The sequence below is a fragment of the Rhineura floridana genome, chromosome 4 (assembly GCF_030035675.1).
Source record: "Rhineura floridana isolate rRhiFlo1 chromosome 4, rRhiFlo1.hap2, whole genome shotgun sequence".
NCBI classification, from domain to species: Eukaryota; Metazoa; Chordata; class Lepidosauria; order Squamata; family Rhineuridae; genus Rhineura; species Rhineura floridana.
The window spans coordinates 44,225,514-44,241,329 of NC_084483.1; the positions used below are offsets into that span (position 1 = coordinate 44,225,514).

A 15,816-nucleotide genomic window follows, 5' to 3' on the forward strand; every position below is an offset into this window, starting at 1 on the left:
AAAAATGGCTGCACAGGTAGAAGCACATATGATATCTACTATTCTACATTGCATTGGTCTTCATCCTATCCTGATCTGGGCTATAGATGGGTGCCATAATCTTGTTGGACTCAGTGATCCTGTGGCCTCTAGGAAGTACTGAATGTTCCTCTCTGAGGCTGGGCAGAAATCTGATGTCGGATTCCCCCTCCTTACCCTGGAAACATCCATGGCTCTTGCCCTATTAATGTCAGTAGGTGGTTTGAGGGCATACCAGGGTGAACTAGAGAAAAGCTAGGATCTCTCAAACTAGGGAAGAAACTATGTCAACCCAAGAGCTATAATGGGAGGGAAACTTATTTTTTTAAAAAACAGAAAAAGATGGAGAAGCACAAGAATGCTCCTCTGCCTTCAGTTCCACCCTGCTGGTCCAAGCCTGGCAGGGCTTTGGAAGGATACTTCAATTACCTTCAGTTCTCCCGTGCCTGTCAGCTTCATCCACTTTGGCCAGAATTATGAAAAGGTAGAGTAATTTTTGGATTCCCCATTATAGTAAATAGGGGAACACAGAACTTTTTTTCTGTACAGAGTGGCTCACAACACAAATCACAGCTCAAATTGGAGAGAATAAAGACTGGGATTTTTAAAAACAAATCTTGGTGCCCATGCACATCCCTAATAATCAGTGAGAACTCACCAACTTCTTGGGTAGTTGGTCAATGACTGTTAGTCATGATGGTTATATATTGATTCCAGTAACAGAGGCAATACACCTCTGAATACCAGTTGATAGGAACAATAGCGGGAGAGGGCTATAGCCCTCTTGTCTTGCTAGACACCTAAGAGAAGCCCACATTGTTTGCCCTCTGTGGGAAACAGGATGCTGGACTAGATAGGCATTGGTTTGATCCAACAGGGTTCTTTTTATTCTTATATATACTCTCTCTCTCTCTCTCTCTCTCTCTCTCTGTGTGTGTGTGTGTGTGTGTGTGTGTGTGTGAGAGAGAGAGAGAGAGAGAGAGAGGTAGTATATAAATATATCATCCACTTGGGAGCTTTTCATCTTTTACTGATAGAAACAGGCAGGCATTGATCATTAGGTGTATAACACAGGTCAGTGTTATCTGTGATGTTCCTCTATTGTATATATTGTATGTAGTGTATATATGGTAAGTGCTGTTTGTATAGGAGATACATGGTAAGTGGAATGAAAGAGGAGGGGGGAGTGAATGGGCAGTAGAATGCTGGATGATTGGCTGAATGTTTAAAATGGCTGACAGTATAAATGGAAGGATGTCAGGTAAATCTGTGTGGATGTGAGGTGGAAGGTGGATGTGAGGTGGATGTTAGTGGGTTGTTTTGGTGGGTTTATGAGAGGAGAGTGTGGAGTTCGGATTAATACTAAGACCAGTACCTCAGGAATAGATGAAACCATATGCTTAAGTGCCTTTTAAAGTAATCTTGTTATCTTTGTTATTTAATAAATATATTTGGTTTACCAAAGGCCTGATCCTTGGCTGCGATTTCACAGACCAGAAGGGAGGGTAAAGTAAATACCAAGGCTGAAGAGTGACAAATGGTGGCAGCGGGGAAGGGAAGAATAACACCACAAGTATTCAGAGCAAACCAGAATTATCTGCATTGATACAAAGGGAGTGGGACAGCTTAAGCACTCAGTCACAGAGGTAACCTGATAGAGAGACTCAGGCAGAGTCTCTGGGAATACTGGTTATAGGACGTGACTGGTGGTGCTGCCTAGCAGGGGGATCTGTTGAGATCTGTGCTAGAGCGGGGAGAGAAACCATAAAAAAGGACAGTCCGGACTGGTGGAGTCCCTGGTGGTGCCTAGTGATAGGCAGTAACCACGAGCAGGTAGGAACCTGACAGGGAGAGCCAGGGAAGGACCGTCACATGTGGTGGCAGTAGCGGTGGGATACGAACACAGGAGAATACGTCACAGGTGGTGGCAGTAGCGGTGGGATACGAACACAGGAGAATACGTCACAGGTGTTGGCTGTAGCAGTGAGATACGAATACTAGAGAATCCCTAACAGTGGTGTGGCAAACAGAAATAGCAAAACAAGATTACTTGTGACAGTGACTGGCAAAGAGTGTGTGGCAAAGAGTGAGTGACCATGGCTGAATATATAAAAATGAAAAGAGAGGAGCTGGTGGAGAAGTGCATAACATTCAATTTACCTCACGAGGGTAAAGGGGTAGATGAATTGAGGGTAGCACTTATAGGATTTGCAGCTGCCCAGCAAAAACAACCTGTCGGGGAAGAGACCCCAGAAGGATACTCAAGCAATCCCGCTTATATAGAGTACTTGAGAGAGAAGTTAAGATGGGAGCATGAGTTGGAAACTGAGAGATTGAGGAGGGAGGCTGAGGAAAAAGACAAGCAGAGGGTCTTTGAAATGGAAGAGAAGGAAAAACAGAGGGAGTTGGAAACTGAGAGATTGAGGATGGAAGGTGCAGAGAAGGAAAAACAGAGGGAGTTGGAATTTGAGAGAATGAGAGTGGATGCTGAATTACAGGTGGAATAGTTAAAGTTTGAAAGGGAGAGGTTTCATTCTGATGAAACAAGAAAGGACAGAAATGAAACAAAAATAAAGTTACACCAAAAGACTTCGCAGTGTTTGAGCCTGGACAAGATCCACAGATTTACCTCAGCACTTTTGAAAAAGCAGCTCAATTGTGGGGGCTACCAGAGGATAAATATATGCAATATTTATCAAACCTGATCAAAGGGGAATTGGCTGAGGTATACCAATATTTCCCCTCAGACAAGCCCGTCACCTATGCTGAGTTTAAAGAGGCAGTATACAAAAGGTTCAGACTGGGACCTGATTATTTTAGAAAGTTATTCCGAAACTGTCAGATCCAAGCAGGGAGGTCTTTTGTTGAACTGGGAGCGAAGTTGATGGATATATTTGGAAAGTGGATGAGTAGTGCCAAAGCTCAGTCAGTGGAAGAGGTGAAAAGCCTCATGATACTGGATCAATTATACCATCAGTTACCACCAGAAATAAGGCTCCTGGTCAAAGACCGTTCCCCTACATCGGTGCAGGAGGCCGCAGAGATGGCGGATCACTTTGCCTCCAACAGAACTGGCTGGGTGGGGAAAACATCAAGAGAGTTTAAACCCAGACCATATAATGGTGGCAGAAAGGATGTGGTGCCACAGCGAGTGAGTCCTCCAGTAAAATCTGAAGGGCACAGGACACCCCAGAGTCGATCTGTGTACCTAAAACAGAGGAGAAATTATGCTACAAATGTGGTAGACCGGGGCACCTACGTTTTCAATGTGAGGTTGCCAACCCCATTAGTAATCCTGCTCAGGCAAGGGCAGTAAAAATAGAACCAAAAGATTTAACCACAAAAAAGGTTCAGTTCTGCCAGATAAACTGGACAGAAGTAACAGACCTTGATTCAAGTCTGAGAGAGGAAGTGAGTGTACAAGGGGCAAATTATTGGGCATTGCTTGACACTGGTGCCGCTCAGACGTTACTGAGGCCAGATTTAATAAAATCTGAAGAAATATTACCTCAGGAAACGGTGAATATCCAAGGAGTGAGGGGTCAACCAGAAAGCTTGCCTGTGGCCCTGGTGAAAATGGCGTGGAGAGGCCAAGAGGGCAGATATAAAGTAGGCATTAATGCCCAACAACAAGAACCAGTGATACTGGGAAGAGATGTTATGGGGGCACAAGGGAAAATATATGTGGTGACCAGACAGCAACTTGGCAGAGAAACAGAAGCCATGTTAAGGGGGGCTGAAGGAAACAGGGTGGAATCTGTTTGCGAGCCTCAGGTCCCCATAGCAACCCTTGGCAGGCCTGCTGAAGGAGATAAACTGTATCAACTGGTCTCTGGGGAAGAGACAGAGCATTTCAGAGAAGAACTGAATAAGGATACCAGTTTGAATCAAATAAAGGAACAAGCCCTGACCCAACAGATTCCTTTCACTGACAAACTGAGGAATCAAGTTGTGTGTGAGAATGGGATTTTATATAGACTGTGGATGCCTGCTGAGAGAAAGGATGAATGTGAACCAGTGAAGCAATTGATAGTACCTATCAAATACAGAACCAGATTGCTAGAGGTAGCCCACGATGTCCCACGTGCAGGACATCTGGGAATAAAAAAGACCAAGAGGAGATTGGCTGCACACTATTATTGGTCAAACATCTCCAAAGATGTAAAACAACATTGTATATCTTGTGGTATATGCCAAAAGGTGGGAAAAAGTGGAGTAAAGACTAAGGCACCCTTAAAGCCCCTTCCTATAATTGGACAACCCTTTTATAGAGTGGGAATAGATTTGGTGGGCCCTTTTTCCAAACCCACAAGGCATGGCAAGAAATATCTATTGGTGGTGGTGGATTTTGCCACCAGGTACCCAGACGCAGAAGCACTAAGATCTGTAGAAGCCCCTGTAGTGGCAGAGGCTTTATTAAAAATCTTTATGAGGCTGGGTTTCCCTCATGAAGTGCTGACGGACCAAGGCAGTGTATTCATGGGAGAAGTGATGCAATGTATGTGGAAATGTTGTGGTCTAAAACATCTAAAGACCACTACTTGTCGGTGTGTGCGTATAGAGATCATACAAAGAAGAAATTCTAGGGACGCATAGATCCAGTGAATAAGCCAGGCCAGGCAAGTTTCTTGTAAGAGTCTTTACTGACAAAATACAAAACACAGTTCTCTCTCTCCAAAACTACTTTCCCCCACACCAGAGCTTCTGCAAGTTCCTCCTTATCTACTTGCCCGCCAGCTGCTGACCTTGGCAAACCTGGCGCTCTGTTCTGCTCTGCTTAACCCGTTTATTGCAAGTTTCCTTCTCTCTCTAAAAATCCCTGTCTGTGAGTCTCATAGCTTGCTTTACTGAACAACAGCCCCCACCTGAGACTCACAGATTACAAAACTACACGTTCATTGTTACATTTATACAATCTTATTTTTCATTTCAATACACATCAGTACGTTTCCTTACAGTATCTATTTACATTTACATTTCAGTTTTTTTTCTTTATTCATACAAGTTTTACAGAGTTTTGTTCACTTTTATTTGATAACACTCATTTTTATTTCATTCTTCAATACAGTATTTCCACATGAGATCCATTGTTTCTTTGTCTATTGGCCCTTCTTTCTCCCATTCTACAGGATATTCATCTGTCTCATCATTCTTTTGTGTAATGTTAAATGTGAATCTATGAGGTGGTTTTCCTTTCGTTTTTCTTTCTGACCGTCTAACAGTATCTATTTTCATTTCTTCCTCACTCTCAATTTTACTCGGTCCTGCACCTGTGTCTGCACTTGTTCCTGCACTAGTACCTGGCACCTCTTTATCTTGCATTGCTATGTCTTCACTCCTCAGTCTTTTCACAGTACGTTTGCCACTTTGAATTAAGTCGGTCAATGCGGTTCTTAATGGTATTTGATGCCCAAAAGGAACATCTGCTGCTTCCTGCTTGCTTGCACTATCAAGTATTACTGTTTGACTGTCTCTCCAAGGTTTATCTATCACCTTTATGCTTCTACTTAATACTACTTGTTGTTTCTCAGGCAACCAAATTCTATAATATGAATTCTGAAATCCCAAAATACGACCTGCCTGAGCTCTTGAAGCTAATTTACCATGCCTTTTCTGCTTTGACACATGCACCCAGCATTTTGCTCCAAAACGCTCTATGTGTTTCACCCTGGGTTTTCTTCCAGTCAGTTTCTCATATGGAGACATGCCTATTACTCTGTGCACAAGGCGGTTCTGAATGTAAGCAGTGTACAGAATACATTCACCCCAATAGGTGTTATTCATATCTGCATCAGCCAGCATGGCTCTGCAGTTCCGTTGGAGGATGGGCTGAAGGGAGCAGTGAGACTTTGTAATATTCCCTTCTTTTCCAAATATGTTTTAAATGAATTACTGGTAAATTCCCCACCTTGATCTGATTTGATATTTTTGATAACAACCCCATATTGTGTCTCTGTCCTCTGTATAAATGCCTTTAATTTATCTTCTGCTTCACTTTTCTTTTTCAATAAGAATACATGTGTAAATCTGGAAAAATCATCTACAATCACTAAATAAAATCTTGCCCCACCTTTTGAACACTGGAAAGGTCCAGCCAAATCCACATGTATGAGTTGATAGGGTTTAGTGGTAGTACTTTCACAGCTCTTATTTACAGGAGTCACAGTCATTTTTGTTTTATAACATACCTCACATTCATCCACATGCTCACAATGTGTTAGTTCCAAATCTTGACTATGCTTTGGAGTATTTTTCACTTTCTCAAAATGTGCGTGCCCTAATTTTCTGTGCCATTCATGTATACAGTTTTCGTGTTTGTTTTATCTACTCCTATCCAGGCACACGTGGGTTTATCAAGCTTGCTCTCTACCATAAACATTTGGTTCTGTAATTTCCCTTGCATACAGATTTCACCATCTTTTCTCACAAAACATCTATTCCCTTCAAATGTAATCTTACAACCTATTTGAGCTAGTTTTCGTACTGATAGAATGTTATATTTTAAACCAGAAACTAATAACACATCTGTCAATATAGTTCCCAAATTACTTAACTTAAGCGTGCCTCTTGCAATTGCGTCCTGAGTCGATCCGTCAGCCAGATAAATCTTCTCCTGCATTGGCTTTGATGTGTAAAACAAACTAGAGTCTGTGATCAGGCAATTAGACGCTCCGCTGTCTAACAGCCATTTAGAGCTAATTAGTTTATTGTCCTCCTTAGTAATAAAGTTCACGCTTGTTCTCTGACGTCCAAAGTCCCTGTTATTTCTCTTCTTACTTAAACAATGTCTCTGTATATGTCCTCGGGACCCACAAAAATAACATATTTTATTCTCTTGCCTGTTTCTTTGATATTGATGTTATTGTACAGTCTCAGTCTCCTTTAATTCAGTCTTCTTACTTTTTTGTCTCCTATTCCATTCTTGTTGAAGTTTTTGTTCTACAAAGTCGAAATTTAAATTTCCGTCTGGTAAAGTTTCTAAGCTCGAGACCAGAACATCCCATTTTCGATCAAATGAAGATAACAGTATATAGACCATCTGAATGTCACTATGATGCACTCCTCTTTCTTGAAGTTCAGCAAACAATCTACGAAATTCAGCCAGATGCTCTGTCATAGTCACTTCATCTGTAAAACGCATCTGATAAAGTTTCCGTGCTAAACACAGCCGGCTCCCTGCGGTTTGCTGCACATGAGTGGCCCTTAGCTTCTCCCACATTTGATTAGCTGTCGGCTCATTACTCACCAGCAACAGTTGAGAATCAGACAGCCCCAGAGTAATAAAAGCCTTCGCTTTCTCATCTTTCTTCGTCCACGCTGCTGAAGGAGCTGCCGGAGGGGGGTTTTCTACGACATCATTCAAATCTTCTTTAATCAGAACTGCTCTCATTCTCCATTTCCAGCTGGAGTAGTTTACAGCATTCAGTCTCTCCATCGGCATCCCGGATGACAGGTTTACAGCCATGTTGTCCACTCTTACTTGCCTCTTTCTTGCACTTTCTTTTCTCCCTGCAACGTCACTTGAACCCCTTACTTTGTATGATAAGCTGGGCCCATAACCCCCGTCGGTGTGTGCGTATAGAGATCATACAAAGAAGAAATTCTAGGGACGCATAGATCCAGTGAATAAGCCAGGCCAGGCAAGTTTCTTGTAAGAGTCTTTACTGACAAAATACAAAACACAGTTCTCTCTCTCCAAAACTACTTTCCCCCACACCAGAGCTTCTGCAAGTTCCTCCTTATCTACTTGCCCGCCAGCTGCTGACCTTGGCAAACCTGGCGCTCTGTTCTGCTCTGCTTAACCCGTTTATTGCAGGTTTCCTTCTCTCTCTAAAAATCCCTGTCTGTGAGTCTCATAGCTTGCTTTACTGAACAACACTACTTACCATCCCGCCACTAATGGGCTAACAGAGAGATTCAATGGGGTTTTGAAGGGCATGATCAGAAGCTATGTTCAAGATCACCCACAAGACTGGGATGAACGTTTGGGATGCTTCTTACTTGCATACAGAGAAGTCCCTCAGGAGTCAACAGGCTTCTCACCCTTTGAACTGATGTTCACTAGAAAAGTGAGGGGACCTTTGGAACTGTTAAAAAATTCATGGGAAGGAACTCTGGGAGAGTACAAAACATCTGTAGTAGATTTTGTATTGGAATTCCGCAATAAATTAACATCAGTGATGGAAGTAGTGAAAAAGAATTTGGGTCAAGCACAGGAGAAGCAAAGTTACTGGTATGACAGAACAGCCAGGGAACGTGTGTATGATGTGGGAGATATGGTTATGGCGTTTATACCCAGGAAACATGACAAATTACAGGCTAACTGGGAAGGACCATATACCATCAGAGAAAGGCTTGACACAGTGACGTATGTAATCACCACAGACCAATTAAACAAAAGCAAAGTGGTTCATGTAAATATGTTAAAGCCTTACCATACCAGGGATGCAAAGGTGTTGCAAGTTACCTTATTCCCTGAGGGAAGTGGGCCTGAACTTCCAGATTTGGTACAGGAAACCATAGACAAAGGAGGGGTAGATCAATTGGAATGGTCAGAGGATGTGAAGGAGGAAGTAAAAGAAGAGATTCTGAGAGTTTTGAAAAACTATGGGAATCTCTTTAGCAATAAACCTGGCCGAACCAGAATAGCCAGACATTCCATTGATACTGGAGATCATGCCCCAATCAGATCTATGCCATACCGTGTGAATGGGAAAGTTGTGAGTGAAGTAATCTATGTAGGACATAAGGTGGGGAGTGGGAAAATCACCCCCTTATGGAGCAAGGTGGAGGCAATACAAGCGTGGCCTATCCCCTTAACCAAAAAACAAGTTAGGGCGTTTCTAGGTGTGGCTGGTTTTTATAGGAAGTTTGTGAAAAATTTTGGGGAAATAGCAACCCCCTTGCATGAATTGACAAAGAAAAAGTGTTCTGAGCGTGTGGTATGGACGAATGAATGTCAGAAGGCTTTTGATCTGCTGAAGCAAGCCTTGTGCCAAGGACCCATATTAATAGCACCAGACTATGAGCAACCATTCATCGTGGCTACAGATGCGTCAGACCTCGCGCTGGGAGTCGTCTTGCTGCAGGAGAGAGAAGGCACCAGACATCCAGTGGCGTATCTGAGTCGCAAGCTAATGCCAAGGGAGAAAAACTATTCGTCGGTCCAAAAGGAGTGCCTAGCAGTCGTGTGGGGACTGAACAAGTTGCGCCCATACGTGTGGGGACAAAGATTCACGGTAACAACGGATCATCGGGCCTTGTTATGGTTACAGGCTATGAAAAACCATAACACTGTGCTGCAGAGGTGGTCCTGGGCCCTACAAGACTATCAAGTGGACTTCCAGTTCATAAAAGGCAAGGACAATGTACTGGCCGATGGACTTTCAAGGCAAGTGGCCGGGACTGCAGTGACGTGACCAGATGAAGGAACAAAAAAGACATTTTCCCCATAGAGACTTGTTATATTGTTAACGCGACGTATAAATCCTGGAACAGGAATAATACTCTGCCGTTGTTTTAAGGGGGGGGGAATGTGATGTTCCTCTATTAGTGTATATATGGTAAGTGCTGTTTGTATAGGAGATACATGGTAAGTGGAATGAAAGAGGAGGGGGGAGTGAATGGGCAGTAGAATGCTGGATGATTGGCTGAATGTTTAAAATGGCTGACAGTATAAATGGAAGGATGTCAGGTAAATCTGTGTGGATGTGAGGTGGAAGGTGGATGTGAGGTGGAAGGTGGATGTGAGGTGGAAGGTGGATGTGAGGTGGAAGGTGGATGTGAGGTGGATGTTAGTGGGTTGTTTTGGTGGGTTTATGAGAGGAGAGTGTGGAGTTCGGATTAATACTAAGACCAGTACCTCAGGAATAGATGAAACCATATGCTTAAGTGCCTTTTAAAGTAATCTTGTTATCTTTATTATTTAATAAATATATTTGGTTTACCAAAGGCCTGATCCTTGGCTGGGGTTTCACAGACCAGAAGGGAGGGTAAGGTAAATACCAAGGCTGAAGAGTGACAAATGGTGGCAGCGGGGAAGGGAAGAATAACACCACAAATATTCAGAGCAAACCAGAATTATCTGCATTGATACAAAGGGAGTGGGACAGCTTAAGCACTCAGTCACAGAGGTAACCTGATAGAGAGACTCAGGCAGAGTCTCTGGGAATACTGGTTATAGGACGTGACTGGTGGTGCTGCCTAGCAGGGGGATCTGTTGAGATCTGTGCTAGAGCGGGGACAGAAACCATAAAAAGGACAGTCCGGACTGGTGGAGTCCCTGGTGGTGCCTACTGACAGGCAGGAACCACGAGCAGGTAGGAACCTGACAGGGAGAGCCAGGGAAGGACCATCACATTATCCCACGTGGGAGCCTAATAGAGTTGAACAGAACTGCAACTGAGATTTGGGCTGCACATGCAGCCACATACAGTGGTAACTCCTGATATGAGATGAAAGCAGGTTCATTTGGAATTGCAATGAAAAAAATGCTCAGCATTATTCAGTGTAGCAAAGACGACTGAGTGTCTTCCAGTCAAAGGCATGTAGTTTTGGTTCCTATTGATTTCAGGGGGAGAGTTAAAACTAAGGTGTGTAACTCTCTCTCACACACACACATTGAAATGAATTACACTTTCAACTTATTCTGGATCTCACACCCTCTGTTTTGAAAAGATTAAACCAGCTTTGGCAATTTTTAATAGGGTTACAGGTGAACCTTGTGGCAGAGGTGTGTGCCATTCTCCTTCCAATGAATGTAAATACCGATTGATCTGGCTTGTTGTGCAAAATAGCTCAATGAGGTTGCCGGTGTCAATAAAATCTCATTGGTGATTTCATTGGCTTTAATAACTGCTGCTATTTTTGTATATTTACTTGTGGTGAAAATGTTCAGAGATAGAAGAACACATTTTGCAGCTGATATTTCAGTGGCAAATAAAAGGGAGAGAATTTTGAATCTGCAAGTGTGTATAGGCCACTAATCATTTTTCACACAGACCAATCTCCATTGAGAAGTAGCAGCTATGATCTGGAATGCACTGCATCAGATGTTACTTCCGCCGTGCAAACTGCATTGACATGTGACATGTCACACGGAAGAATTGGCAAATATCTAAACTTGCCCTCTGATAGCACTTTATGGTTGTCTGTCTCTTTATTTAATGTCTTTCCTTCTTTTTTTAAATACTAAACTAGGAAGAAAGAAAGGTTCCTCCTCCTGTACCAAAGAAGCCCCCAAAAGGAAAATTCCCTATTACACGAGAGAAGTCTCTAGACCTGCCTGACAGACAGCGTCAAGAAGCTCGAAGACGGCTCATGGCTGCTAAGAGGGCAGCCTCTTTCCGGCAGAATTCAGCCACAGAGCGTGCAGACAGCATTGAGATCTATATCCCAGAGGCCCAAACAAGGCTTTAAGGACTAGAACGTTGCGTAGTTTTTCCATCTTTTTTAAAAAAGACAAAACAAAAGCAAAATGCTTGTACAGTTTGTCTCTTCCCTGCTCTCTTTTTTTTGGGGGGGTCACACTTCTCCCACTCAGTGGCCCTTGGTGTCATGTCCTTTGTGCTATGTGCACAGTGGAATGCTTTTAATTTCCTCAGAATTTGCTGAGCCTGTTGCAAGAACTACTATTTTTTTCTTTCTCTCTCTCTCTTTTTCTTTTTTTTGGTGTGTTTATTATTAGACTAAACAATCAGCTACAAAGGATAGGGCTTGTTGAGACCTTACATGTCCAATATGTTCTCAGAGGACAACGAGAAACACCTCTTGAGATGGAACCCAGCTTACTTTGTTTTGTTTTGTTATTTATATTTTTATAAATTATGTGATATCTAGGGATAAGAATCACAAAACGTTCCAATGGGTGCATCTCACCATTCTCCAGAGGCATTAGCTATTCCAAGTAGAAGGTGCTACAAATGTAAAGTGCAAGAAAGAAAGAAAGAAAAAGAAAGAAAGAACCCATTTCTCTCTCTTTTCCCCTCGCCCCCTTGCCTTGTACCTGGCTAAAGTTTCTGCCCATGTGCTGCTTCATTCTGCTCATCTTTGTTACTGCAAAATAACACTAAGCCTATCATCTCATGTTGAGTTGAGTTTTTGGAGATGAACAGGGATATCCAGCCATTAACCTCCAAAGTTCATCAGGAACAAAGAAGCGTGGAAATGTTTTCATCCTGGGAAAGTCCAGCCCTGAGAGAAAAGTATGTGTGGAGAAGCGTCCAGACATCAGAAGGAGGAATGCAAAAAGAGCAGGACTTGAGTCAAAAGGAAAAGGGAAGCCTTAAGAATTTAGATCTTCTGTAGCAAGATGTGAAAATTTCAGTTTTGCTCCTTTGGAACATTCACTATATTTTAACCTGTTATTTTATGTTGTATCTTTTTTGTTTCCCAACATGATTTTTTTTAAATTCAAAAGCGATGCTACATGACATGTAATATTTGAAGTCTCAAAATGCTATATCAATTGAGTTTCCAGGGTATCCTTTAAAACAAAATACAAAAAAAACCTTTGCCTGTTTAAAATGCCAGTTGTGATGTTGTAACCAGTTTAAGAAATATGAATGTGAGTGGTAAGTATATCTCAGTTTTAACGGTAATCTTAAGGTTAAAAGGTGAACTGTGGTTTACATTTGTATTTTTTTCCAGAATTCTTTTTTCCTATGCAGTATTAGCGACAAATAAGGAAAAGTCTCTTGATTGTTTCAGACTTAAAGAATACAATTTCAAGAGGTGTGTGACTTCTAGCTATAGAAAGTAAAGAAAGAAGTGTGTTATCAAGTCATTGATAAACACTGAGGCACAAGCTAGAAACAAATTGCTCGGGAATGAAAGAAACTTTATATTAGCATTATTCTACTGTATCTACCTTCTCAAAGGTTATGATCCTAGTTTTTGAATGTTTTCAGGTGAGGACACAAGAAAACATATCCCACAGATACTGAAATGAGGATTTGGTGTAATTCAGAAACATCAAAACTGAATGAAATCCATGAGACAGCTTTCTGTTACCAGTCTTATTTGAACATTATGTATTTAGCCATAGGCAGAACAGCTACTTAAACTATACTATAGCACTTTGGTTCTTCGCTTTGATGAGCACTTTAAATATGTAACTTTGCAAAGCCCTTCAGCCTGTCATATGACTGAAAATGCTAGAAGTTATAGGAGGTTAAAGCAGATCTGACAAAGGGTTTTTTTCATCCTCTCCTCTTTTTCCTCCAGTGTATTTTGTTAAGCATGCATTCTTATTTTAGGGCAAAGCTGATATAAGCATGTTTAGCTTCAAGATATGAATCTTTAGAGTTGAATGTTTGAGAAAGGAGGGAACACTGTTAATAGAGCCTGATCTCTTATGTAGATTTTACCAAATAGCCTTAAACTGAATTTGGAAGCAAAAAACCAAGAGGAATGTATATCACTAAAAATGCAAAAAAAATTTACAATAATCTTAAACGATTCTTCTATAAAGATTAGGATATTCCCTTCTCTGGAGTGTTCAAAGAGTTTCTGTATGTTGAAAGACCTGATTTCTGGGTAGTATACAATGTTAATGCTGCTTCTTGTTCTGTTTTAAATACAAGCATATTTACAGGTATAGGCATCTTATGAGATGAGATTTTATTTCAAGTGGAGCTGCTTGAACATAAAGGAATAGAGTATGCATTTCTTAGAGACAGTGGATTTGAAATATATCTTCCTCGCCTCCTCCATGTCCCACCACATCTCTATATGGCTGCTGCTAAGTTTTTAATATCATTTTTAAAACAGATATTGACAAATCACATGTGCTTTTCTCCTTTGAGTAATTCTGTGTACATCAAGGCTTGGTGATAAAGTAATCTGCATTTGATTCCCCCTCCCCCAATACTACACCCAAAGATAAACAGTTTTAAAGAGTCCACATCTATTCAGAGTGAAGTCTAGCCCCATTCAATCTTAAACCATTTTTGCAGAAGCTTTTGTCAGGGGATTGCCCTGTATGGGTGCTTCTGCACTGGGTGTTTTGCTTCTGTGGCTTGTGCAACACATATTATTAGCCTGGCATTTTGCTTTGCCTTCCAAAAGCACACATCAACGCATATAACTCCAACGAAGATACAAGTTGTTTTTAAAAAAGAAAGAAAAGCAGGCCCAGATAAGATCACACACAATTAACACAACATATAGTTTGACCCTGTCTCTAATATTTAGGGGGACCTCTTTAAAGAGAAGCTAACTTCCAGGCAAGACTTTTAATTTGAAGCAGTCTAATTGTTTTAAAAAAACTTCCATTTTTTATCTTAAAAATTATACTTTTATTAATAAGGAAGGCACAACTGCTAAAGGGCATACAAGGCCATTGTGAGAAAGTGAAACGTGACTTTGCATGTTGTTCATGCAGCAATGTTGAATATGAGCCTTTGCCTCTGAATTGTTCCCCCACTTTGTTCCACTTCTGTTCCAAAGAAGAATATTTAAAATGTAAACCAGATGCCTTCTGATAATTCTGATAAATGTTACCTGTTCACAAGTAAAGTTTTTAAGTGCAATATATATTCATTTCTTTTGTACAGGAAAGATTAAATCAATAATGGTAGGTCATAAGCCATGCTTTTCATGTATTGTACACTTAAAATCAATGTTTATCATACTTGTTTTGCAAGTCAATCAGCCCCAGTCTAGAATAAATGCTAAAGATTACAAAGAGAGCATTACTAGATTTGAAGTCGGTTGCATGAATGAAGATACAAAATACAACTGCAAACTGCAATAGAACTGAAAATTTATAATTTCCAGTTCCTTCTTCAAGACATGAAGAATATTCTTTCTTCAAGACATGATGCAGTTACCATTTTGAGAATTAGGATTTACAAAATAATATTAGGCTCACAGGCTTACAGCTCAGTCCTATACATGTTTACTCAGAAGTAAATTCCTTTGAGTTCAAGGGGGCTTACCACCAGCCCCAGGCAAATGGGTGTAGGGTTGCAGCCTACTTGCTCTTTTGCTGTCTGTAAAATCGCAATAAGCAGTATTGTCAATGCTATTACATTTGACTGATAGCACAACCTTACATATGTTTACTCAGAAGTAACCCTCACTGTGTCCAATCTTCCCAGGCAAGTGTGCATAGGTTCGCAGCTCAATCCTAAATGCACACTATGGGAGTCAGTCCCATTAAGCTCAATGAGGCTTACTTCTGAGTGGACAATAGACATGCATAGTATCAGGCAGTATAGAACAAAATACTTTGTTGTTAAGCTGGAAAATATTCTAGACTTGCTTTCCAGTGTTCTGGGTTGCATTTTGTATCATTTGCATTCCATTCTCTGTCAGCCATATATAATCTTATTTATTTATTTATTTATTTATTTTATTGTTGAGATATATACCCACCCTTCAAAGACATTATCAGGGTGGCTTACAATAAGGGATGATGATGTTGGGTTTTGATAGTTTGCATCTTGATTGGTCAGAATGGCCTTTCTTGTGTAAATGTATAAGGATGAAAATGTCACTGAGTGTAAAACCAAAAAGTGTTTTGTCACTTCATTTTAGTTCATCCAAAGCAAAGTGTATGGTTCTCATTTACTGAATTCAAAGCCACTTAAGAATCAGCTAAAATAATTCAGAGGAAAGATGTGGCTTTCATGTAGAAGATTAACAGAAAGCATTTTGGATTGTGGAGTTGCTGTTTTGTAAATCAAAGTCTTGTATAAAAAGATATATGCCCCATAAAGGCTGTAATCCAAAAGCCTGTTCATTCAGGTAAGGCCTTGTGTATTCTAAGAGCAAGAAAGCATTCTCTTTTCTTAA

General features: G+C 41.0%; 1 protein-coding gene across 1 annotated transcript in view; it reads left to right on the forward strand.

The window, feature by feature from the left end:
• DLGAP2 (DLG associated protein 2) overlaps positions 1-13,519 on the forward strand; it is a 590,667-nt gene extending 577,148 nt beyond the window's left edge. Inside the window, exon 13 of the mRNA XM_061626231.1 lies at positions 11,218-13,519. Within this exon, the coding sequence (XP_061482215.1) occupies positions 11,218-11,436 (219 nt within the window). The 3' untranslated portion in view covers positions 11,437-13,519. The remainder of the gene's footprint in view (positions 1-11,217) is intronic.
• The last annotated feature ends 2,297 nt before the right edge of the window (positions 13,520-15,816 follow it).